This window comes from Mchenga conophoros, linkage group LG7, assembly GCF_057382185.1.
Source record: "Mchenga conophoros isolate Kocher_MC1m ecotype Shallow Benthic linkage group LG7, M_conophoros_male_GT1.1, whole genome shotgun sequence".
Taxonomy (NCBI): domain Eukaryota; kingdom Metazoa; phylum Chordata; class Actinopteri; order Cichliformes; family Cichlidae; genus Mchenga; species Mchenga conophoros.
In genome coordinates, this window is record NC_140532.1 from 60,920,209 (window position 1) to 60,946,309 (window position 26,101).

At 40.4% G+C, this 26,101-nt stretch overlaps 2 protein-coding genes across 3 annotated transcripts in view; both read left to right on the plus strand.

Moving 5' to 3' along the window:
• scai (suppressor of cancer cell invasion) overlaps positions 1 to 7,534 on the plus strand; it is a 30,888-nt gene extending 23,354 nt beyond the window's left edge. For both annotated transcript variants that reach the window (XM_085280574.1, XM_085280575.1), the window contains 3 exons: positions 117 to 290; positions 512 to 612; positions 1,177 to 7,534. In XM_085280574.1, coding sequence (XP_085136700.1) covers positions 117 to 290; positions 512 to 612; positions 1,177 to 1,323 — 422 coding nt within the window. In that variant the 3' untranslated portion in view covers positions 1,324 to 7,534. The remainder of the gene's footprint in view (positions 1 to 116; positions 291 to 511; positions 613 to 1,176) is intronic.
• Positions 7,535 to 10,358: 2,824 nt separating this feature from the next.
• Positions 10,359 to 25,888, plus strand: odf2a (outer dense fiber of sperm tails 2a). Its single transcript, XM_085280573.1, has 20 exons — positions 10,359 to 10,589; positions 11,961 to 12,074; positions 12,241 to 12,354; positions 12,450 to 12,626; positions 13,131 to 13,318; positions 13,587 to 13,719; positions 13,861 to 13,986; positions 14,509 to 14,583; positions 14,699 to 14,770; positions 14,915 to 15,031; positions 15,254 to 15,439; positions 16,565 to 16,600; positions 18,006 to 18,115; positions 21,060 to 21,195; positions 21,405 to 21,515; positions 21,621 to 21,884; positions 22,376 to 22,476; positions 23,857 to 24,019; positions 24,605 to 24,730; positions 24,815 to 25,888. Exons 1-20 carry the CDS (start codon positions 10,587 to 10,589, stop codon positions 24,983 to 24,985), a joined length of 2,523 nt encoding a protein of 840 aa, XP_085136699.1. The 5' UTR covers positions 10,359 to 10,586; the 3' UTR covers positions 24,986 to 25,888.
• The last annotated feature ends 213 nt before the right edge of the window (positions 25,889 to 26,101 follow it).

A 26,101-nucleotide genomic window follows, 5' to 3' on the forward strand; every position in this document is an offset into this window, starting at 1 on the left:
GGTGTCATTGGTATCTACCAGTATTTTTATGTTTGGTAAAGATGCTGCTTTCAGTGGAAGCTTTTCAGGCATCGAATTTCCTTTCAGTTTACAATGTCTCTGCTTCACCTGTTTAGATCAGTCTCAGCGTGGGAGTCTCTTCACTCTGTTCCTCTACAGTCCGCTCTTGGCTTTCTCCTCCGTGTGTGGCTTAAACAGTGTGCAACGAGGTCTTTGGGAAAGAGCTCAAGAATTCCTTCGCAAAGTGTACCGTGACATTGGGCAGATGCTAACACGATCGCGGACCATAGGTATGTTATGGAGATTAGCATGGACTATGAAAGGGTTACTGTGACGACCCATGTGTACTGTATTTGTGACCATCAGGTGAGCTTTGTAGGTCCCTCCATGAAAATAAACTTCTCTCTTTCTTGAGAAGTTTAAATCTATGGTGGATTTAAGGCTGCACTGAAATAAATTGTGATGCATTCGTCTTCTGTTGATCGACTTATTTACACATTGTTTAATGCAGATCAAGCCTTTTTGCAGTTCTTTGGTGACGAGTTCCTGCGGCTGCTGTTGATCCGCTTTGTGTTCTGCTCCGCTGCACTGAGACTGCATAAACTCTTTCGGGTAAGTCTGCTTTCCTCAAGGAGCCACATTGTTTAAGTTTATATGCCAAAAATGCACCATGCATTTCCACAAACCAGTGTTTCTTAAGCACTTGCAGTAAGTCGTATTTATGCATCATCAGGAGGTCATGTCATGTCAGCAAATACTCAGTAAATGAACCCACTAAAGTCCCCAGATTATTACAGGTTTACAGTTATTGATTATTTTAATAATCAATATTTTAATATTAATTATTCCATCGAGTAACTCAATAAAAAACACTTATGTTATTATGGGGGCAATAATAAATAATATTAATAAATGAGAATAACAGATGACTTTCAAAATAAACTGCTATTTTTTTAAATTTTATAATAGTTTACCTGCATACAATAATTTTTTAACCTTCTCATTGTGTTTAAATGCTATTTAAATCATGTATTTTTTAAATTTCTCGTAAATGAAGGAAGCTCTTCTTAACGCTTAAACCTTTGATTCTCACTTTAGAGTGAGAACCCTTCAGTGACCACCAAAGTATTTTTGTCAGGTAGCTAAAACACAATTTGGATGTTTGTGTGCTTGCAGGAATCTCAGAGTTTCCCGGAATCCTATCCAGAGCTCCCCAAACAGGACACAGTGGAGAGCAGCCTTCTACAGAAGCATATTTTGGAGCTGGCGACCATGCTGGACGTGCAGAGCTTATTTTGGGATGATTCACTGGAAGCCTACTAACATCTTCACACAGGGCAGTATGGCGTATATGTAAATACAGACTCCACTGCCAAAGCCCTCATGGTCATTTTGTTTTTTAACAGGTAATGAAAAAAAAAAAAACCCCAACATGCAAGTTCATGTCCTCCATGTAAGTGTTAATGTCATGCAACAGAAAGATGTTCACATAGTTTCTTCTCATAAATTCCCCATTTTGACTCTCATTGGCTTGCCTGGTAAATATGAGCAACATAAGAGTAAAACAAATGAGATGCTCCACATTACTGTTCAACTTACTAGTTCTTGTTTATCAGCTTCTAACTTTTTTCATGACAGCAGACTATCATCAAGATGATAACAGCCTTGGTAGTTTGTTGTAAAAAGATTTTTCATCATTTATTAACGTAAAGGAACAAAGTAAGGAAACATTCTTGGCAGCTTTCATGTGGTTTTTGATCCACCTGTAAAAAAGACAAGCATGGTAGAGCTAAAAATGCATCAGGAAATGTAATAGTTATTATATGAGCACATTATTCACCAAAAATATTATTAGTGCTGGAGTTTTGTGTTTGCCAAACAGCGCTTGGTGTATCAACTTGCAGCACGCTAAAGGTGCATGAGGTTTTGTTTCGCCACATGTTGTGAGTTAGTCGCTTTCATATCATTAACAAACTAATTCGGAGACTTTTTTTTTTCAGCCTTGTGTGACGTGATAGTGCTTCATTTCCCATTTCACTGTGCTGTACTTGCATGCTAAAAAAGGCAAAGACGTGTGTCAGTTAGTGTGCTCCAAAGAGGATGCTCCACCACACAAAAGAAATTGTAGATGTTCAGATGACTTGGAATGAGAAAGTAAAGGGAAGTAGTGCATGTGTTGCATGGGCCTGTACAGTTTAGTTAGTCAATTGGTGAAGACAATCTAGTGAGAGGTGGGAGAGGTGGTGACCTGTCAGAGGTTCAAATTGTTGTGCTTTCTGATAACACAGATCGTTACTTTTATTACTGAAATGGCTAGGCACCTGTTATCTTCATGACGACAGCATTAACGTGTGGCCTGCCACCTAATCAGAACATTCTTAGCTGCTTTCTTATAAAGCACAAGAAATACCAGTCGTTCTCCTCTCGCTATGTCCTTAAGTCATTGTTGTCACCATACTGGCTGGTGGCTTTCACTCCTTTAAGCTCAAAGATGGTTCCAGGCAACTTTGCACCGCAGGAATTCAGGGCTGCCCCAAAAGTTGACTATGAATGCCAATTTATCAGGATCCTAAAAGCAAAACTTATGGCTGCAGGGAGTGACTTTAGAGATTATAGCCCAGAGCTTCCTTTGAACCAACTGTGGTGTCTCGTGGCGATAACCCGCATTCACACTGGAAGTGATTCCTACCAACATATCGATGAGAAACCACAGAAAGTGAACAGTATTTAGTGACTATGGGTTTAAAAACATGCTGGCGACGCAACTTCCAGGTGAGCGACTTAAATGACCACCAATGAGAATGAAGAATACTGTTGATTGACAAATGACCTGGTATTAAATACATTAGAGGCTCACCTAAGTGATCGGGCATCAGCTTCAATGCAATGTGCAACGAATGAGTCAGTCAGAAGAGCCTCAGAGTACGGCTTCTGCTCCTCCACATCGAAAGGAACCACGTTAAGTTGTTCCAGCATTTGACTAGATGCCTGCTAGGTGAGGTGCACGTCCTACAGGGAGAAAAAACCATGACAGTCCCAGGACCCGCTGGAGGGTCGAGCTTCCCTGCAATCTCTGCCAAAACTACAGCCTTCAAATCCTAGACCCATAGATGGATATTAGAATCCCTATTAGCTGTGTCTTAAAGGAAAGCTAATCTTAGTGGGGTCCAAACTACATTAATATCAAATCCATATGAGAACTTGCATAGCACAGTACTAAAACTTCATAAAAGCATACATAAATGTAAAAAAAAGAGCAATTTGACATATCTGCGATCAGTTATATTAGTGTCTGTTGCAAATTTTGCACATTTGTTTGTGCTTTAAAAGCATTAGACTGCTACGTATAGACTTTGGCTTTTGTTGTTGAAATCTTAGAGTTTATCCAGTGAGTGAGTCCCCAGTAGGTTGTAAGGGCTGCTAATGCAGTAGGTTTGTTAGCGATCCTGGAAACTGTAGCAGTTCAGAATGAATACTAAAGAGAATGCTGCACTAGACCAGCCTGCGAGTTCCTGCAGTGGAAAACCGCCTCCCATTTGCCATTAAATGTTTAATTCTCAATTCACAATCTGTCTCTCACAGAGGCTTGGAGGAATTTTAGCTCAATTTTACCTCCAACTTATTGGTAGCTTTCTTTGTTTGATTATTTAATTGTCTTTTAGAGAAAACGTTTGATGTTTTTGGTCACACTGAAATGCATTCATTGTTGATTTGGTCTTTTTATGTGATTATTTGTGAATAGAAGTGTGTGTATATATATATATAGTATATAACATCACCAACCAGTTCCATTGAAACCTCTAACATCTAAGAGGTATTAGCTAAAAAGAAAAATTGTCTTTATATTCAAACTTTCAGTATTACATTGGCTAATATGCATGCCTCATATCTTTAATGTAGTGGGGCAGATGTAAAAGGTCCAAAGGTTTATCAGGAACTGCTGTCGATTTATTCCTGGCAGCAGCAGGGGAAAGTGACTGCACATGGCTGCTGAAATTTAACTGCACTTGTTGAAATGTTGGAATGATACAGCAATGCAAGAAGCAGCTGGTTGAAATGACATTTGACTTTTTAGTGTTGATTTTTTTGTTATTGCCACCATTGGAGTGTGCACACATGATGTATAATAGTGTTGCGCAGAGATGTGTTTGTTCAGTATTTTGCAAGACTATGTAATCCATAATGAAATATGAAGTTAAAGCGAGGAGGAGCAACATGGTAAAGAGGCCAGTTTGTTCTTTGACCATTTTTCTCTAGTTACATTCCAGCTTTCCGAGGATGTGAAGAGAGGCAGAGGACGAGTGTTTTCTCAGTGTTACATTTGTCTATGGAAGTCAGCTGTTTCTACATTTTCTTTTCTTTTTACCGTAATGTGTTTCCTGTATTGACAGTTATGACATTTAAAATATTGTAGGCTTGCACTTTATGAGATTTAATGTTCTTCTGATCTTGTTAGTTGTTCTTTAGTCCAGAAATTGAAAAATACTTTCATGTTGTTGTTCTTCATACCAGCCCTACACACTGGTGACCTTCTTTCTCTTGAAGAGTAAAAGTTACGTGGGTCACTGATTTTAAACTTTTCATCTTTTGTCATGTTTTTAATAGCAGTTGGCTGTATTAAGTAGGCAGCAATAACATGTCATTTACATGTGTGAAAAAGAATGAGAAAGATTTCTGTGGTGCTCAAACGTAATGCTGTTGGTGAGGATTGCAATACCAATGATGTTTTCTAACACTTTGTATCAATGGTACACAGTAAATCCTCAAACACTGCATACTGACAAATTTGTCAGGTACTATTCCAAAAGTCTTGTTTCTGTGTTGTTATAACTTCTTACTGTACATTCAGTTCTCAGAGCTCAAAAGATCTCTGAAAAGGTTCAACACTTTGGCCTGCTGACACAAAATTAGCATTTTTCTATTGGAAAATAACCCCAAACACAAACTGCTGCTGCCCCTTCATCGGAATTATAACGACGAAACCTGATAAATAAAAGAAACGAAGAACGTAACTTTGAGCTTCTGTTAACCGTTTGTGGAACTTCTGTTTCTGTTGTTCATGTTCAAAACATCACCACAAATGCAACATTTGTTATGTAGCAGCACTTGGATCATTGATGCAAACAGTGTGTATTATTTAAAGTTGCCTCTCACAGATGTTTCCTGAAACTTGTTTTTTTTTTTTTTTTTTTGGGGGGGGGGTTCATGTTGCAGTCAATTTTATACTACTCTACCCAGCAGCGTATGAAGCATGGTGCGATAACATGTTTATAACATTCTGTATGATGGAAATGGGTCGTGAGTCACATGATTTAATGGCTATGTGAAGACTAGATTGTTAAAATGTTTTTTGGTGCAATATTCTCGAGGTAAATTCACTGCACAATTTTTATTTTTTTTATTTTTTTTTAAACAATAGAACAAAAAACCCATCAGTAGTTCACGCAAAATAACAGCTATGTTAAATAAAATGTCAAGTTGTGTAAACAAGGTACTAAAATTGTATCACTAAAATAGCTTCTGTGAACAAAATATTAACAAGCTCATCTTGTATGATATGTATGAATTTGATTAAATAAGGTAGCTTGTGAGAATGAAATATTTACAGATTATACAATTATGCAAACAACATGTTGCAAGTTGTGCAAACAAATTACTAAGAAGGTGGATTCTGTGAGACGGATGGAACTTTTACAGGCATAATATGACCAAGATGACTCGTGTGGGAAACATCACTGCGCAAACGAGAGACTGTCACAGTACATGCTTTACATCCTTTGGTCGGTGTTTTTAGGAGGATTTAAATACTACTAGCAATGAACAAAAACAAATGACACATTATACACTGCAAGTCGAAATGTAAAAGCAGTGTGTGTTACAAGCTAAGTACCCCCTATGATTCAGAAACTCGTAGAATCACGTTTAACAACAATAACTCAAAGTAATCAGAAAGTCCCATCACAGCATTTTAGTCAGGTTGAGGTCTGGACTTTGACTTTTTTTCAGTTATTCTGTTATAGATTAGCTGCTGTGTTTAGGGTTAATGTCCTGTTGATGACCCAATTTCATCCAGGCTTTAACTGTCAGACAGATGGCTTCACATTTAAATCTTGAACATTTTGGTATACAGAGCAGTTCATGCTCCACTCAGTGACCGCAAGGTGCCCAAATCATCATCGCTCCACCACCGTGCTGACAGTTGGTCTGAGGTGTTTGTGCTGGTGTTGTGAAATGGAGCTCTTGGGTTTGTTGCAGTGTTTGAAAGATTGACACATGTCTTGAATGTTTTCCACTTGTGAATAATCCGTCAAACAGTGGACAACAGATTGTTTGGAAATGGCCATTTAACACTTGCCAGGTTGATGGGCAGCAACATTTTCTTATTAAAGATCGTTGTTGATGTCTTTCCTCTTTGGCGTTGTGTTAACACACCTGAATGCTCAGGAGCAGCAAACTACCTAAACCTGAGCTTATATGGAGGTGCTCACACTTGCTGATGATCAGATAATCAAGTGGATTTGATTAGCAGTGCCTGGCTGCTGCTTGCCATCTTAATTCCTTTTGAAGCAGTTAAAGTGTGCCTACTTTTTCACACGCTGCTTCTGCATTTGACACAAAATTTAATATGTTGTGTGTTATGTTGTTGTTCATTACTGCAATGAATTTATCAGAATGTGTAATCTGCAGGATTATACAGAGGATATCACTACTGTAAACTAAAATGGAAATCTAAACCCTGAAATCCAACTCTGTCCAAACCACAAAAGACTTTTTATTCCTCTTCTGCTGTCAAGTTGCTATTCCTGTCATAATTATCTGACATGTTGGGTGTTCAAGGACTACAAATGTTCAGCGTTTTGTGACATAAATTTGCCTTATTTTGAAAAGTTTCACTCTTTTATTTTCCAGAATTCACACGGTCATATATTTATATTTTTGTTGCAATCATGCCAATTCAGTCCATTTCAAAGTAATCAAAGTGAAAATGCACAGAAGATGCTGTGATTTTTTGAAGGCCAGCTATGGGGGTGAAATCTGCCTAGGCAGTATTAGAATCCAACAGAGCACAAGAAATAAACTTGTTTTTGACATGGACGCACAAAGCCCCAACTCCACGTCAGCAACCTGCTAACGCACGTCACAAATAACTGCCAACTGATCAATTCTGATTTCTTCCCCAGATGTGCAGGGGTCCTTTCTACTGTTTTCTACTTGTAAAATTGTCCAAAAGATGGGAGCACCCGTCCTTTATACCCACATGTGTCACATGCTTGTGATTATCAGTGTCAAAATGTCAAATGTATTTTTAATATTTCTTTAAAAAAAAAAAAAAAAGAACAGATGTTTATCTGTAAGCAGCATGTTTGTTTAGAGTAGGAGGTGCCAAAGACTGGTGTATTCTCATGTTCCCATCTTAACAATGATTAAAATCAGTTATTGTATCAGATGTTGCTTTTTTTCCCCTCTGTGATGGAGCCAATAATGAAAACAATATTTGGCTTCATTAAAGGAGTGTCCTGTGTCACAACAGAGATGATGTGTGTATGTTTCTTTATTGTTGTATGTTGTTTGTGTTTAAAGAGTTCTGTGATACAATCAGCTTTACCCGTTTGTAAGCCTTTAGCTGTGTTGTAGTGTGGGGAAAAAAAGGCTAGTGTGCCTGAGTAGCACCTTAAATCTAAAAGCAGCCCATTAGCTGATACACTCAACAGATGTGTTTCAAGGTTCAAAGATTTCAAATATCTTTCAAAGATTTTCTTGGGGCACTGGCTGCTATTTATTCGTATGAATCATGCAAGCACAGAAAAAGGATCTAACTCAAGGAATAAGTCATCTCTACATATAACAAACAACGTAGAATCTAAACATATGTGGTAGACACTTTTTTTCATTTGTCTTATTCCTGTAGTTGAATATTTTTCCATCTACAAAGTTATGGAACATACAAGTCTTGGGCCATATCCTGATCACTTAACCCCCAGCCACTGAGAGAAGCTGCAGCTCTAAGATAAGATAAGATAAGATAGAACTTTATTAATCCCTCGGGTGGGTTCCTCTGGGAAATTCGACTTCCAAAAAAAGCACAGCAACGACCGAAGTTACAGTTACAGAACTGTTATATATATATATATATACATACACACATACACACACATAAATACAGAGACAAATATAAATAAAATATACAAAGGGGATAAATAGAATAAATAGGAATAAAAAATAAAAATACAAGTGAATTGCACATTTCAAGTATTGAGTCTATTGCACTGTTGACTATTTACAAAAAGTATTGCACAAGGTATTGTACAGTGAGGTGAAGAGGCACTACAGCTTAGTTGTTCCCCCCTCCTTTGTCCTCCTGTTTCCCCTCCCTCTCCCCTCCAGAGAGGAGTTAAACAGTCTGATGGCGTGTGGGACAAAGGAGTTTTTAAGTCTGTTAGTTCTTGTCTTGGGGAGAAGCAACCTGTCACTGAACAGACTCTTCTGGTTGTTTATGGCCGTGTGCAGAGGATGCCCAGCATTGTCCATAATGTCCATCAGTTTCTTTAATGTCCTTTTCTCTGCCACTGTCACCAGAGTGTCCAGCTTCATGCCGACCACAGAGCTAGCCCTCCTGATCAGTTTCTCCAGCCTGGATGAGTCCCTCTTTGCTGTGCTGCTCCCCCAGCACACCACAGCATAGAAAAGTACTCCAGCAACCACTGACTGGTAAAACATCCTCAGGAGCTTCCTGCAGATGTTAAAAGACCTCAGCCTCCTGAGGAAGTACAGTCGGCTTTGGGCTTTTTTATACAGGTGCTCTGTGTTGCATGACCAGTCCAGTTTATTGTCCACCCACAGCCCGAGGTACTTGTACTTGTTGACCACCTCCACCTCCTCCCCCTCTATCTGAACTGGCAGTGGACCTTCTCTGGACCTCCCGAAGTCCACAACCAGTTCCTTAGTCTTTGAGGTGTTGAGTTGCAGGTGGTTTGTGTGACTCCATGCGACAAAGTTCCTCACCAGACTTCTGTACTCCTCTTCCTGATCATCCCAGATACACCCCATGATGGCTGTGTCATCTGCAAACTTCTGAATATGGCATAATTCAGAGTTGTAGCAGAAGTCAGAGGTGTACAGGGTGAAGAGAAGAGGGGACAGCACAGTTCCCTGTGGTGCTCCTGTGCTGCTGACCACTGTGTCAGACGTGATGTCCTTCAGCCTGACGTACTGTGGTCTGTCGGTGAGGTAGTCGGAGATCCAAGCCACCAGGCAGGGGTCCACCTCCATCCTGTTCAGTTTTTCCTGAAGCATACAGGGCCGGATGGTATTAAAGGCACTGGAAAAGTCAAGAAACAGGATCCTGACCGTGCCTTTTCCCCCATCCAGGTGTGAGTGGGCTCTGTGTAGGAGGTACAGGATGGCATCCTCCACTCCGACACCCACCTTGTATGCAAACTGTAGTGGGTCCTGGGCATGTTGTACCTGTGGTCGGAGGAGGTTGAGGAAGAGCCGCTCTAGAGTCTTCATAAGATGTGACGTCAGTGCCACCGGTCGGAAGTCATTCAGCTCATTGGGCCGGTTCTTTTTGGGGACCGGGACGATGCAGGATGTCTTCCATAGGGCGGGCACTCTCCCCAGTCGCAGACTGAGGTTGAAGACTCGTTGTAGCGGCTCCCCAAGTTCAGCAGCACACGCCTTAAGCATCCTAGGACACACCTTGTCTGGGCCTGCTGCCTCTAGTTAAAATAAATAAATTATAACAATTTTTAAATAGAAGGATTTTGAGGTGAGTGAAATGTAAATATGTGGTCCTTTAAAGCTACTGCTGGGGTACTGCTCAACTACACTGAACTTAATTCCTCCCAAACAAACAACAGTTCAATTCAGTTTTATTTATACAGCGCCAAATCACAGTTGCCTGAAGGCGCTTTATATTGTAAAGTGCACCCTATAATAATACAAAGAAAACCCCCCCAACAATCATACGACCCCCTATGAGCAAGCACTCTGGCGACAGTGGGAACGAAAAACTCCCTTTTAATAGGAAGAAACCTCCGGCAGAACCAGGCTCAGGGAGGGGCCGTAATCTGGGACCAGTTGGGGTGAGAGAAGGAAGACAACGATGTACTGATGTATATTTTTGTTTTCCTTTTCTGTCATTTAGCATATATTGCATTAACAGAAACGTGAGATTCGCGACAGCAAAGATGATGGCAGAAGAAAAACACTTCACCTGCTTTACCGCATTTGACTGCTTCTTGTTCCTCTGATGATTCAAAGTAAGAGTCCGAGTGAGTTTCAAGATGGCTGCTGAGTGGTGAGCTTACTTTAGAAAATGGAATTGACCTAGCGGGGGAGTGGGGGAGGTTCATCTTCATTCAGCTATTCTCTTTGGTAGCTTGTTAAGTGTGTTGCTAAGTGACGTAACGTCGTCGACTCTGCTCCAATCTCTGTTTGAGAAAGACGTCACGTGCTTTAAAGTGACCAACCAGAAAGAAGCTTTGTCTGTTGGCGTTGACTCCAACTCCTCTCGAAGCATTAAATGGTGCTTTGCCAATGAATTATATTTCTATTTTGGGGGGTGTATTTTTACGGTTTCTCCTATGGTAAGATTCCTGACTTGTTCGTTTACTATACACATCCTAAAAATGCTGTCGTGAAGGTTTGAAGCTAATGTGATGGGAAGGAATAGTGACCTCATGACAACTTCGCCAACTGTTTAAAACAATGTCGATATGAAGTGTACTCTTTGGTTATACATTAATAAATGGGGCGTCAGCCAAAAGTCTTTTCCTAATCAGACATCAAATACAAGAATGAGGATCAGATTTGTCGGTGACGGAGTGAGTGATAGATGTTGATAGGTGTTGATAGACCAAAGAGTTAAGGTGGAAACTGTGCCTAGGAGGAAAGAGGGAAAGCAAGTTTGATGTGAGGAAAGGCAGGAGTGCAGAGGTGTTTGCAGAGGAACTGTTTTGAAATATAGGAACTATGTCTGGTACAAGGCAAAAGAGTTGGCTGCTATGATGGAGAGGAGGAAGAAGGTAGAGTCTTAGAGCGATACTTAGAGTATTGCGTGTGCAGGAGAACAGATGGAAGCAAGGCCAGGAGCACTGTATTTGGATTCAAGCTGTCCAAGTACTGTGTACATAGGACAGCACCTTTCTCCTCCTAAGGAGGGAAAAAAGGACCAACCTGTGTGATTAAGCTGGAAAGGATGTGAAAAAGGAGAGATTGATGAAGGACAGAAATGTGCTAAGAAGAAAGTGTGTTGAGGAAATTGAAGACGTTCTTTGAGGAGCTGATGAATGAAGAAAACGAGAGAGACGAGGATTGATGAGGAAAGTTAGGGAATCTGAAAGTGAGGGGAGCTGTGAAGATGATGAAGAGTCCGTCCAGATGACATACCTGTGCAGGTATAGAGATGTCTGGGAGACAGAGTAGTGGACGTCTTGACAGATGTGCGGAGCACTAGTAACTACAGAGGGGTAAAGCTGATGAACCCCTCCTCAGCTTCAACAATAGGTGGAATAGACTGGAGAAGTGGAGGCATGTTCTGGAGAGAAGAGGCACGAGTGTCACTAGAATCCAGACAGTAGATGAGGTGGAAAGGTGAACATGCAAGGAACAGCGTTAGTAAAGGTAGAAACGTTTAGAAACATCGAAAGCAGTGCACAAGAGAAATGAGTGTGTTGAGCTGGAGGTGGCAGTTGATGATCTTCATTGGGAGTAACCAGAGTGGGCAGGATCCAGAATCTGTGTCGGATCATATCCATAACATTCTTTTTGTAAAAGAATACCCAGTAATTTTTCTAGCTGTTTTTGACTTACCTTAACAGAAAATTATGGATTTTGTGCACTCAAACTAACATATCCTGTCGTATTTATTCGCAAATTATTAAGATATTGTTTTTTTTTTTTATTGAGCTACATGCTGTTCTATTAAGCTTATTCTTACTTAAGCTCATGTGCCACAGAGGAAAATCACGAGAACACGCTCAAATTCACCTCCAATTCATGTGCACATCAATGACACCGTGCCAGTACACGTGCACCTGGAAAGCCAGAGGAGTCCTGGCAGGTCACCTCAGGTTAGATATTTGTATGTGGACTGTCTGTCTTGTGATGTTGTTCATGTTTTATTGTGAATGTTTCTCCTAATCTAATCTCTTGATCATAAGCCGTTTGCTCACTCATGCCCATAGTACATGCCCATTCTAATAAATGCAATTAATATAAGCACACTGTATTTTAAAGGGGAAGACTGCAGTCAACAAAGCAGACCTTCGTCCCACAGCTAAAGTCAAAACTCGAGGTGTGGGGATCACGCCAGGAAAGACCTCCATACGTGATGCCACATATAAGTGGGAGGTAATACCTTCTCTCAGTTTCCAGTCCACTCTGCTATTTTTTTAAAAACACTCACGGAATCAAAGATATAGTGTCACGGTATATTTTGCACCAAGGGGCCAACGCACAACCTTGAGATCACACCACCGAAACCAGAACCTGAAAGCTCGCAGTCTGCACTTCAGTTAGCTGACCTTGCATCAGAGGAGGAAGAAGGCCTACATGGACAAATCAGCCAGTACACGAGGAAGATTGACAACTTATTGACTGAAGTCAGCTCGCTGAAAAATGAGGTCAGTTTGAATTAAGCAACTGTCCAACCTACAACCCTAACCTTACTATTAATTAGACAGATTTCAGATTATAATTTGTTTGTTAGTAGTACTTATGTTATAAACATTGTTGATTTCTATTTTTCTTACATGGGATTTTCAAGGCGAGTCTTGTTACATATTTATTGTTACATAACCATTTAAGGGCACCCAGACAATAAATGGGTTTATTCCATGGAAACTGTTTTAAATACTCCTGGAAATTTGAACTCCTGGAAATTGAATGGTAAAATCTAAATGTAGAAATGTATTAATTTAGTCAAAATTCTCCAGTCTTGCCACTCACGTGTAATAAGTATAGCAGGGAGATAACCTGTTCATTTACCCCATTGAAAGACTTGCCCTCATTTTAAACTGCCACATCTGATGATCACAAAGAGCAGCGAGGTTTTCTTGTCGATTTCTGTGCTTAAAGCGTTGGTCCACATGTCCTTTTTCACTTATACCTATCCGGTATATGTGCAGGTAGAAATGCAAAAGAAGGAACGGCTGCTAGAGCGTCAGTCGAAGCAGCTGAGCGTGTCCCAGCGGGTGATCGCTGAGCAGGAAGAGGAGCTGGCTGAGGTGACCAAAGAGCTGGAGGAGACGGAGAAGGAAAACACCAGGTTACGGCTTTCCATGGAGAAGATGCTGGAGGAGAATGACTGTAACAGGCAAATGTGATTCCAAACTCATTCCCAACCCTTCACGTGACAAACAGCCTCTCTTTGCCCTCATTTTCAAAGGGCTTAGAGATCTGGGTGGTTAATTATACTATAGGCAACTGAAAGAAAATAGCTTGATTCAACTGCATTTCAACTATACTACCTGTTAGCGTATGTGACATAAAGGTGGGACAGTCATTTCAGAGTATGACGTTTATGAAACTCATGTTCGAGTAGTAGTATGTTTGTGATTTAAGGTCTGTTTGTTCCTACACAGTGACAGTGGGCATCAGGACAAAGATGCTTTACTCAGGATGCTGATGGAGGCTGAGGTGAATGGAGCAGCAGCTGCAAAGCAAGCCTCCGCCCTGCGAGAGTCCATTTTCAATCTGTGCGCTCCTGGTAGCAATGTGAGTATTACCTCAGGGTCTGCTCTTTCAATGTGTCCTGTGAGACTAGGGGAACATGGGAACTTTAGAAAGAAACAGGAGGCTTTCTCAGTGTTTCGTGATGCAGTGTTTCTATCTCTGTCTGTGTCTTTGCTGCTGAAGAAGCCATTTGGCTCTGAGTCTTCAGCCTTGGCCTGTCAGAACGAGCTGCTGCTGCAGAAACTGGAGACATTTGAGGTCACAAACCGAACACTGCGGAAGCTTCTCAGAGAGCAGCATGAATCTCAGGTACTGTGCAAGATGATTTTTTGATTTACAGCACAGATCATTTGGAGAAATCTAAAGAGAGCCTATTGCGCCTTAAGCTCCAGTGTAAATGGTTGCAGGACTGTGTTGATGATCCATTTCATGCAAGCAGGGTCCAATGAATGAACCGTAACCTCAGTCTAATCCAACTGCCAATTTACAATAGCACAAAATACACAGGAACTCATGCTGCCTTTAGATGAGTAAATATTGAACTGTTTCTGGGACAGTATTCTTTCACATGAAAACAACACAAGGAAACCTCAGTGAAGAGAAACAGAGTGAGAAAAGGGGGCATGTCGCAGTCGTAGTTTTGGTAGGAAGCTAGATTTGCCAGTATGGTGCAGATCTGTTGTAATTTTCAAATAAATGAATCCTTACTTAGTAAGTTGATTATATTCTGTCACAATATTTAGCCTTGGTTGGTCTCTTAACACTTTTGTAGATGCAGTAAATGCTTGTTAAAGAAACTGGTGAAGTTTTATATGTATGGATGGTTTAAAGCAGATGGAGTCACTCCAGCTGTCAAGGAAGGACGAATTACTCAAGAAACTGGCAGACACAGAAGCTGAAAATGCCGTGAGTTTAATAGAAACTACAAATTCTTTTTGTTTAAGTAACCTCACAAAATACATCCATTTTGTGTTGTTTCCTTTTTTGTGTCAGAAATAATATGTTTTCTTTCCTTTTACAGCATCTTGTTGTTAAACTTCAAGAGAAAGACCGAGAGGTTAATCGACTTGCCAAGCTCTTAGATGATGAAAAGGTGGCTGTCTTATTTAGAGCTCTCTTCATCTGAAATTTTCCATACGGCATTCTTTCACTGCAGCATTACTCATATCATATAATCTTAGAACTAACAAATGTCAAAGCACAAAACAAGTATCTTCTGCTGGCTTTGGAAATGCAGGACAATGCCAGGAGCACAGCTGTTTTTTCAAAGAGCCTGGAGTCAACACGAGCTCATTTACAAGGACAGCTCCGGAGCAAAGACGCTGAGAACAGTCGCCTCACTGTGCAGATAAAGGTTTGTGTGGTATCTTCTGCCATCTGTTGCTGTTTTTGGTGCTGTGTATAATAATGATGGATGGATGGATGGAAAGAAAGAAATGATAGTCAGTGAACACACACCCTGGAGAATATATATTTATTGCAATCTATATTTGTCCAGTTGTTTGTATTGTAGTCAGACATGTTTTTTTCAGTATATCTTTATCTATGCGTCTGTTATCCTCTGCCATTGGTACAGAACCTGGAAAAAGCAGCCAATCGGCAGAAGGTGGAGATAAAACATCTGACAGATCAGCTGGTGACACTAAAGCAGCAGGCAGGCGCAGACCGAGAGGCTCTGAAACGAGCCGCACGGGCCCAAAAGCAGCGAGCTGAGCGCAGCGAGGACACTGCAGGCCATCTCAGCATCCAGCTGCTGGACATGGTACGTCCTTCCACAGCGCAGACATACCAGTCTATTAAAACCTTTAATGTCATGGATATTAAACTTGTTCTGCTGTTTTTTATATTATGTCATTTCTGTCAATTATATTCTGTTCAGTTTGATTTTGTCATATAAGTCAATTCAACTCAATTCAATTAAATTTTATTTATATAGCGCCAAATCACAACAAAAGTCGCCTCAAGGCGCTTCATAGATACAGAGAAAAACCCAACAATCATATGACCCCCTATGAGCAAGCACTTTGGCAACAGTGGGAAGGAAAAACTCCCTTTTAACAGGAAGAAACCTCCGGCAGAACCAGGCTCAGGGAGGGGCGGGGCCATCTGCTGCAACCGGATGGGGTGAGAGAAGGAAGACAGGATAGAAGACATGCTGTGGAAGAGAGACAGAGGTTAATAACAGATATGATTCAATGCAGAGAGGTCTATCAACACATAGTGAGTGAGAAAGGTGACTGGAAAGGAAAAACTCAATGCATCATGGGAATCCCCCCCGGCAGCCTACATCTATTGCAGCATAACTAAGGGAGGATTCAGGGTCACCTGGTCCAGCCCTAACTATATGCTTTAGCAAAAAGGAAAGTTTTAAGCCTAATCTTAAAAGTAGAGATAGCGTCTGTCTCCTGAATCCAAACTGGAAGCTGGTTCCACAGAAGAGGGGCCTGAAAACTGAAGGCTCTCCCTCCCATTCTACTTTTAAATACTCTAGGAACAACAAGTAGGCCTGCAGAGCGAGAGCGAAGTGCTCTAATAGGGTGATATGGTACTACAAGGTCATTAAGATAAGATGGGGCCTGGTTATTTAAGACCTTGTATGTGAGGAGCAGGATTTTCTTCCTAGTTTGACTTCAGGATCTGCAGTTAGTTTGGTTCCAGTGTGTCGCAGAGAAGACGGGTCTTATGAAGAATACTGACTGTCTAGATGTGCATCTATGATGTGTTATTTTACAGTTGCCATTCACCATCCTCCTAATGACCTTTGCTGTTTTGTCTTTAAGAAGATGCAGTGACACTAGACTCTTTGTATATTTGAAAACTAATTTAAGGAGATGTTTCTTTTAGATTCAGTATAATACTGATGCCACTTTATCTTCATTATTTTCAGAGGTTGGTTGCAGAAGGATCTCAGGTGCTTAAGAGTGTGAGCTTGAGCCCATACTGTTCTTCTTAATCATTAGGCTGCTTCTTTAGATTGTACCATGATGTGTAGCTTTTTCAGATCTTTTAGCCTGCTTCTCTTTGTCACGCAGGTTCTATTTAAGTGATTTCTGGATTCAGTAGGTTTGGCTGTAATCAGGCACAAATGTGGCCCAGATTTCCAAAAAAATGTGATAAATCACAGTTAATTCGACCATTGGTACAGTTAAAAGAAACATTTGATGCCTTCTTTTATTTGAGCCTGCCCAGATCCTGAAGCCTTCTTCATCGTCTTTGTCACTGACTGAAGAGTTGCCAAGCCAGCTAACTTAAAGAAAGCCTGTCAAACTTGCTTCATAGTCCAACCCTCTGGTCCGTACTGCAGCAAACAAATGTAATAAACACCACAGAGTGTGAGCCTGAAATTTGAGTAGATGAACTGGTAATGTGGAGTTTTAAGTTCCAGAGCAGCAGATCAGAAATAGTTCAGTCAGCTCTGAGTAAGTGTGCAGGTGGGTTATGAACAAAAGTCTTATTTCATGCAGCTCTGACACACCTATAGAGAGTCTGTACTTTAATTCAGTAGAAAAAGCAATATTATTCTGGCTGCTTATATGATGACCAGTAGTAGGTACTGTAGATATTAATGTCTGGGACCTTATTACTACAACTGGGCTGGTTTGTCAGTGCTATCTTACCCTCTGGAAATATTTGGCAGGGCTGTTCTCTTTGCATCATTGTCATGGTCCTATTGGCTTGGAGAGCAAATAGCAGACATACAGGATAGCTATAACTTTCTGGATAACCCCAGGAGGTTATAGCTATCCCATTAGTCTACTATTTTGCTTCCCGGTAGTTCTACATCTTTAGTTTGGATCACCTTCTCTGTCTTTGGCATCACTCAGCCACACTTAGTGTGTCCTCGCTCTTGATTCTTTCTGGTGAGGTGCATCAAAGAGTTAAAGCCTTGCAAATTTTCTGGCATACAGCTTGATGCCATATGATGTAAAGTCATAAAACCAAGGAAAAACAGGACTTGTTTTGCTCCTTAAAAAGGTCGAGCCATTCATACATCACCAGCAATCCAGCACAGTGCTTGTGTTTTTCAACTTAAAAAACAGCTGCAGCATGTTCATAGACAGAGCTGGTCACAAACACAACAGTGGATTTACAGATTACAGGTTTTTACAGTTCTACTATATGTTTATGTACATTTCCAAAATGTCTTTGGACATGATTCTAGAACTCAACAAATGGAGATATTTGACCATAATGTACAATCAAATACAGCATATCAACATAAGCACCTCATACCAGGAGAAGTCTAAAAACAAACCAGTGCCCAACTATGACTATAACTGAATCAACCAGTATTAGTGAACAGTGACAAAGATGTATTCCAATTGCAGGAGAAGCAGATAGCAGAGGTGCTGTCAGCAGCTGAGACATGGCAGAGTCAACATGCACGAGAAGCAAAAGACAAGAGTAAACTGGATATTGAATTGTCGCTATTGAACAGGTAACTACATTTTCCTTTTCTCTGTTCACAAAGGGGGGATAAAAAACCCAAGATCCTAAACTCCTTTTATTTTTCACAAAGGAGTTTTGGACAGCTGAATAGCATGCAGGACAATAAAAGTCTGTTGATATTTTTGGAAAATCACCATGAATACATTTTTATTTTGACATTTGCAAGGTCTTCAAATGTCACATTGGTAATTGTGCAGAGCAAAATGCCTTATACCACTAATGACATTAGCATAGGGTTATAGACTGTAGCCATATACCGAGCATCCCTTCATTCATTCATCAAGCTTTCTTGCTTTCAGTATCATTCTGGGAGAGAAATAAACAGGGAATTGTTTGAGCTGAAGTTGGATATAGCAGTACATTTGAGGGTGGGATGTGAGAGACATGCAGATATGGAGAAAATGTAGTTGACACAATATGTACATGTATGTACTTTGGCAAAACTCTGAGAGGAGCACTCTTGCTGAGACTCATTTGTTTGGCTGTTTTGTTAAAATACAAAATAAAATGTGATCCTAAGGAAAACGTGTGTGTGAGATGTAAATTTCAACTTAATTAAATTTTTATGTATATAGCGCCAAAACAGAACCACAATCGCCTCAAGGTGAAAACTGTGTAATCTAATAAACCCATATTATATTGACAATAGAACATATCAGCACATGTCAAAAAAGTTGGAATGGAGCAGTAATAGTCTGGAAAAGTAGGTGGTACTGAAAAAAATGTCTGGAGGAACATTTTGCAGCTAATTAGGTTCATTGGCAACAGGTTAGTAACATGATTATAAAAGCAGCATCTTGGATGCAGAATTTCTCAGCGTAACATAGATGGTAAAAAAAAAAAAAAGGTTGCCATAGATTGCTGGTCAAAAAAAATGAAGCCGGTATGGAAGTGCATTATATCCATCCATGCCACCTGGTGGCACTAGCTGAGGTTGCAAAAACACTTCCAGTCCTATAGAAGTCTATAGGCTTTCTGTGTTCCCCTCTGCAAACACTTTGCTACTGTGTTCTTTGACCTAGTCATGCATTTTGGGTCATACTGAATAAAATAATGTAAACATTATCATACCATGTTACATAAAGCAGGATGAGCTGTGGTGTTATCTGCTTTCTCATTGGCTAACGACTTGTGAGCATACTAGCAAGTGGTTTCACAGTCAGAGGTGCCCTTCGTCACTGTCAGGGTCCATCACTGTTTTTTGTGATGAAGATGGTGGAAAGGTTGACTTTGAGACTTCAGAATGGACATTTACAAACTGACGGGTGATGCCAGAATAGCTATGTAGCTACAACAATCTCCAAAAAAATCTGCATCTGCAAATTGTGGAGCAACTGTGCTGTGGTCAGACAAATTGAAATTTGATAATCTTTTTGGAAAACGTAAATGTCAGGGGGGGATTGGCAGGTTTCACATCTGGAAAAGCGCCATCAATGCTGAAAGGTTTAGAGCAAAATATGCTCCCTGTGTGCATAATATGCATATTTAAGCAAGACAATGCTAAACTGCACATTTAATCTATTCCTACAGCATGTCTTTGTAGTGGAAGAATCTGGGGGTTGAATTGGCTTGCCTGCAGGCTGACCCAGATCTTTCAATAACTGAAAACATTTGGCACATTATGAAATAAGAAATATGAAAAAGAAGACATATGGCTGTTGAGTAGCTAAAATCCTCTATCAGATAAGAATGGGACAACATTCCTCTCAAAATTCCAGCAGCTGATCTTCTCAGTTACCAGACATTTACGGACGCGTGTTAAAAGAAAACGGGACACTACCCGGGGGGAAACATGGCCCTGTCCCAAATTTTGTGAGATGTGTTGCTCCCATCAAATTCAAAATGTACCAGTGTTTTTCTTTGTCAGTTTAAATACTTGATATGTTTTCATATTTTACATATTCTATATTGTGTTGTGAATAAAATAAAATGAGTTTATGAGATTTGCAAGTCATTTGTATAAAGCGCCTCGAGGGAACTGTTGTTGTGATTTGGCAGTATTGTCATGGTCCTGGGTCTGGGCACCCTGTGTTTTTGTTTCCTGGTTTTTGAATATACTTTCACTTAGTTAGTTTCTGGTTATATTTGTTGTTTCTACGCCTTAGGGGAGGCACAGAAACAAAAGCCTGTGTTTCATGTGTCACGTCGAGTCCGTTATATACTCATGTCTGTTCTTCAGCAGTCCCAGCGGTCCGTGTCTCAGCTTGTTTCTCATGTTTCCTGTTTTATTTTGATAGTCCCGCGTCTTGCGTTTAGTGTGTTCAGGGTTGCTTCCTCCCTGTCACATTGTCTCTGACTAGTCGCAGCTGTGTTTCCCTCCTGTTTGCCATTTCCTTGTTATCATTGTGCATTTAGTCCTCTGTCTGTCTCTTGTTGGTGCTTTTCTTCCTTTGTGTTCCAAGTTTCAGGTTTCAGGTCTTAGGCTTCATGTACTTAGTATTTTAGCTTTTCCCAGTATAGCTTCTGTTAGTTCCATCTTAGTCCTTCTTTGCTTTTGTTTGTAGTCTTGTGCAGCCAGAAATAAACTGCTCACTTTCTGTTCACTTCATCACATCTCCATTGTCTGCATTTGGGTCTGCACTCTCTTCACTCCACACAATCTGCAGCAGCAGACATCACAACTATATAAATAAAGTTGAATTGAATTTATTTTTACTTGAGTTTTTATTTAGTCCAATATCACAAACCAGTGTGCTCAGTGGACCTTTTAAACATTATTGAACCATATATAAGTCTTTAGACCCTTAATTCAGATAAGGGCAAGCTTCCAGAAAATGTAACATGAAAATCACAAAGATCCCGTTGTGATGAAATCAGTTACCAAGCTTCATTAATAGAATTTTGACTTTGGACTTTTGCTCTTTCAGATGGATTTTGTTTATATGAATGGAAATCTAATCCTTGTTAACTTGTTATCATATCTGGTATGACAGCCGTATAGCAGAGCTGACTGAGCAGCTTCATACTACTAAGGATAAAGGCAGAGCAGAGAAAGAAGCGCTGCTGGATCGTCTCCGTGAAATCACTGCAGAGAGTACTGCTGCCAAACTGGAGAACCAATCCCTCAAGGTGAAACAGCCAAAGTCACTTATTAATGATAACAGATTTGCTAAATGTTAATGAAACCATGCCCTGATCAGAATTTAGACACATCTGTTATGCTTTTGCGGCTTGGATGTAATCTTTCCATTACTGATTCTAATAGCTTTAGGTTGACTTATATTGCATTAGGAGTATGAACTGTCATTTTTATTTAATAAAAGTTCTGTTTCTCTCAGGCTACAGCGTCTGCGGTGGAGGAGAAGCTGTCCGTGTCTCAGTTAGAGCTTCAACAGGTCAAAGTTTCCATCAGACAGTATGAGGGCCTCCTAGACAGCTATAAGATGCAGGTCATTATTTCACACTCTCATGGGGATACAACAGTTTTACATTGTCATTGTACAGAAATGACACCGTTATTGTCCTTGTTGTCCTGTTAAACCATATCTACAAAGTTGGAGAAAACCCAGGCTGAGGCAGATGAGTACTGTGCTCGGCTGGCTCAAGCAGAGCAGAAGGCTCAGACGGTGCAGGGGGAGCTGGAGAAGGAGATCGATGAAGTGCGCAGGGAGCTTCTGGGACGGCTGGCAGAGTTGGAGCCTCTTCCTGAAGCCCTACAGCGCTCCCAGCTACAGCTGCAGGAAGCTCAGGATAGGGAGTGCAGCCAGGAGAAACACAGCTTGGATCTCAGCACAGCACTGACTGATCTCCGCATGAAGGTTACAACAGTCTTATGCTTTATAGCCAAAGATAGCATTAAAAATATTAACAATATTGAAATGATGTTAATGAAAATAAAAATATAGGATGGTAGTGGTACAAGAGCAAGAACAAATGGAGATGACAGATAATAAATGATAGATGGGCAGAAAGGAATGCTTGTTGGGAAGTGTGGATACAATGGTGCTTTACAAAGTTTGGAAAAATAGCTTTTTAATATAATTATAGCTAACAGACTAATAAACTTGTAGAAAAGGGCACAAATAACAATTCTACCATACCCAACTGGGGGTAATGTGGGTTTTAGCATCTCTCTCAAGAGCATTTCAACTTTAACAGGAGCCAGGGATCAAACTACCAACTTTCCCCCTTGTCTCTTGAGCCACATCCATTCCATTCTGAGACTACTTTTCATCTCTGTGCAGCTTCAGTTAATATTCAGTGAAAATGTTTTCTAAATACATTATTCAAAGGCCTTCTATTGTGTTAGGTGGAGACCCAAGGCAGCCAGATGGAGCTTCTTAGACAGAAGAAAAAGGTGCTGCTGGAGGAGAACAGACAGCTTCAGCAGCGAGTAGAAAGTTTGGAAAGGTCCGTCTTCTCTTATGCTGTTTCACTTTAATAATGTCTAGATATATAATTATTAATCAACCACCATGTCGTCCAACAGCTGTTTCTTGTTCTTGTCTTTACACCTTGTCATTTCCTAATAAAACCCCGTATCTGATCCTGTTCTAGAAAGCAGGTTTCATGAAATTCAGATTTTTCAGTTTAAAAAAAAAAAACCCAAACCCCAGGTAACATAACCGGCTTACTGGGACATTTGTTGTATTGCAATTGGTCAAAATAAAACACAATGATGGAGTTAACAAAGTCGGAAGCAGCCATTTCTAATCCTCTTAATACTAATGATATGAGGCTGGGAAGAGAGCATATAGAACTATGTTTGGCCATAAGTGAAGGAGCATGTCCTCCATTGACAGCACGCCGTTGTTTCATAGCATAAAGGGGAGTGGACAGAAGACACTTGCTGCTCCACAAAATCATGTTGTCAGCAAGTCTCTGAAATGCTTTTAGGCAGAGAAATGTCCTGTGAGCTGGGTAAATGCTGAGGTAAACATTAGTGACCCTGTCAAATGGGAGCAGCACATTTTATATCAGGATTCTGAATTTGTATTTTGTGAGGTGAGAATTGAGCAAACATAAATCCACTGATGTTTGTTTAGCTATTGAATCATGATGTCCCGTCTGGCTGAAGAAGGAGAGTTCCCAGGCTTGATTGGCCAGGGGGTCTCCTGAAGCAGCAGAGGAGTATCAGAGGGGGTATCCGGTGCAATTTCTGCAGTTCTGATAGAAAAAACTGGGGTGTGATAGGAGTTTAGAGTCTTTCGGTAGGCCTCAAAAAAGTTCTGGCAAGCTGTCCGCTGACTCAGGAATGGGAAGCTGGCTGGCTCAGGCTGTGTTTGGTTGGGCAGGAGAACTGCTGACTGGGACTGGCAATACACTGCAAAAACTCGAAATCTTACCAAGTATATTTTTTTAATTTCTAGTCAAAATAATCTCATCACACTTAAAATAAGACACAATCAGCTACAGGGTAACACTTCAGTAAGATATATGAACTTGTTTTTAGACAGTGCATCTTGAAACTAGAGATTTTTCACTTATTCCATTGGCAGTTTTTTTTTCACTTAATACAAGATATTTTTGCTTGGAATAAGTGAAAAAATCTGCCAATGGAACAAGTGAAAATTCAATTAAATTTGTCTATTTTTAAATTTGACAGTGCTTGCCTTGCTTGTCCTGCCTTGCTTGTCCTGTCAGAATTCCACTGAATCATATTTGAATTATATCGATTTAATATTAAATACGCTCTCAAAGCCTGTTAATTACACAATTTGAAATATATGTTCATTGAAAATACTCTAACTGCACCTTGTTGTCATTGTCTTTTTGTTTGCCATCTTCTAGAAAGTTAAAGGAGGCCGGCAGTCAGAATAGCGACCTGCTAGCAGTTATTGCAAAACGGGAAGAGACCGTCCACAGCAATGAGCTCCATCTAAAAGAAAAAACAAGAGAATGCTCATTATTGAGCCATCGGCTGGAGGAGGCTCTGGATGATGCTCGCCAACAAGTCTGATCCTTTTTCATAGTGATTTACTTATAAAGAACTTTACACAAAATATGATTAACCCCAAGTGTGACAGCAATTCACAATAAAAAGACACGATGATACAAAGCACATACAGACCATACAGCCCGGCAAGCTTCAGAGGAAACACCTGGATTTTAATTAACATTATAAAGCAAACTTAATGATACTGCTTCAAATATGTTGTTCCTTTAAACCACTCCATCTACACAATGGACTGTGTATGTGTATCTGTAAATGCAATGTTTTAGCTCTAAATGCCCACTCCCTCAGCAGTATTATAATCACGGGTTTCATTTCTTTGAATTGGGCTCTGGGTTAGTGTTCTGAGTCAGTCACCACCTTAGATATCTTGGCATCTCTGACTATTAAATGTTTCCTTTTTAGCTTGTATTAAATAGGCTTTATTGATGATTGAATTTAACTGTGGTCAAATATGATACACCCATTTTTTCATATATACATACACTGACTATATTTTTATTTGAATTTGTTTATAAGAGCATGTAACATTGAAATAGTGTATAAAAGAAATTATAGTGAAATCCAGTGTGATCTGTTTATCAGATGTCAGAGACCAAAGAACGTGTTGTCAACAAACAACGTTCCACCCAGTCCAAAATACTGGACCTAGAAAACCAACTCAGCAGGACCACTGCAGAAATTAATCAATTGAAACGGAGCAAAGAGCAGGTAAAGGCTTCTGGGAATTACTGACTAAAATTGTCTGCGTAGAAACATCTGCTGGTCTGTAAAGTATGTATTTCTGATGCTTAGATGGAGTGGCGGTACCAGAGCCAGCTGCAGGATTTGAAGGATCGCCTGGAGCAGTCAGACAGCACTAATCGAAGCCTGCAAAACTATGTCCAGTTCCTCAAAGGATCCTATGCTAGTGTGTTTGGAGACTTTTCCCTCAGCAGCTCTCTGCAAGCCTCCTCACCCAGCTGATTGTGTATATTCCAGAACAGTGGCATGACTTAAGCCTGTCACTAGATTTGGCTGGCAGAGCTGGAGGCTGTGATGGTACCACAGTTTAAATAGCTCAGCTGTAATAAAGTTTCCTACCACAGAGCTCACACTTGATTTTGTCCCTATCAGTAAAAGATGTTCATTTTTGTTGTAGTCAGATTTTTATCATGGCAGTCCACAGTGTCTGACTCCCCTATGGAGCCTTAAGTGACCTTAAGAGCTTAAGACAACTGCATTTATTTAGGTGTGTAAAGACATTTTTAAAGAAATGGTAGAGAGCCACAGGTATTTAACCCGGCCACTGGTTATGAGGGTATACTTAGAAGAAGTGCAGTTTTTGGTAGTGGTTGGCTCCTGTTACGAAAGGCTATGTGGGCTTTCATAACAGGTAGTTGTGAAAATATATTAAAAGACTAATAACAAAAAAAAGATGTAACCAAAACAACAGCGAACCACTAATGCAAACAACTTTAGAAGTGTAATTCTGTGAAAGTAATTCTCCCAGACATACACCTTTACAAAAGCCAGTGCTTGCATGAGATGTTTCGCCAGTTTAATATTGCCTTCAGAAAGAGATTTCGCAAGGTGCTGGTGATGGGGCTTTGAGAGGTCCAGTTTGACTAATGTGTGCAGTGTGGAAGATGAGTGTTGCCCTGGGTTGCGGTCGACATTGGTCCCGCTTCCACTCTTCATCGCCCAGCAGCAGGGTGTGGGAAATGGGGGTTCTTACTAAACCAGCTTTGCTGGCTCTCTCCTTCTGGGGGGTAGTCCTTTACATCCAGGTCTTAATCATCCCATCACTGTTGGCCATATCATATCACAATAGAGCTGTTTATCACCAGAATTAACAGTCACAGTTTTGTACTGTTGCTGACTTTTTTGTATGTACAGTGGGGCAAAAAAGTATTTAGTCAGCCACCGATTGTGCAAGTTCCCCCACTTAAAATGATGACAGAGGTCAGTAATTTGCACCAGAGGTACACTTCAACTGTGAGAGACAGAATGTGAAAAAAAAAAAAAAAAAAATCCATGAATTCACATGGTAGGATTTGTAAAGAATTTATTCGTAAATCAGGGTGGAAAATAAGTATTTGG

Excerpts from the sequence above, each read along its gene's own strand:
- odf2a (XM_085280573.1), top strand. Across the intron at positions 12,075-12,240 it reads GTCCTGGCAGGTCACCTCAG|GGGAAGACTGCAGTCAACAA; the intron begins GTTAGATATTTG and ends TGTATTTTAAAG. Across the intron at positions 13,319-13,586 it reads GAGGAGAATGACTGTAACAG|TGACAGTGGGCATCAGGACA; the intron begins GCAAATGTGATT and ends GTTCCTACACAG.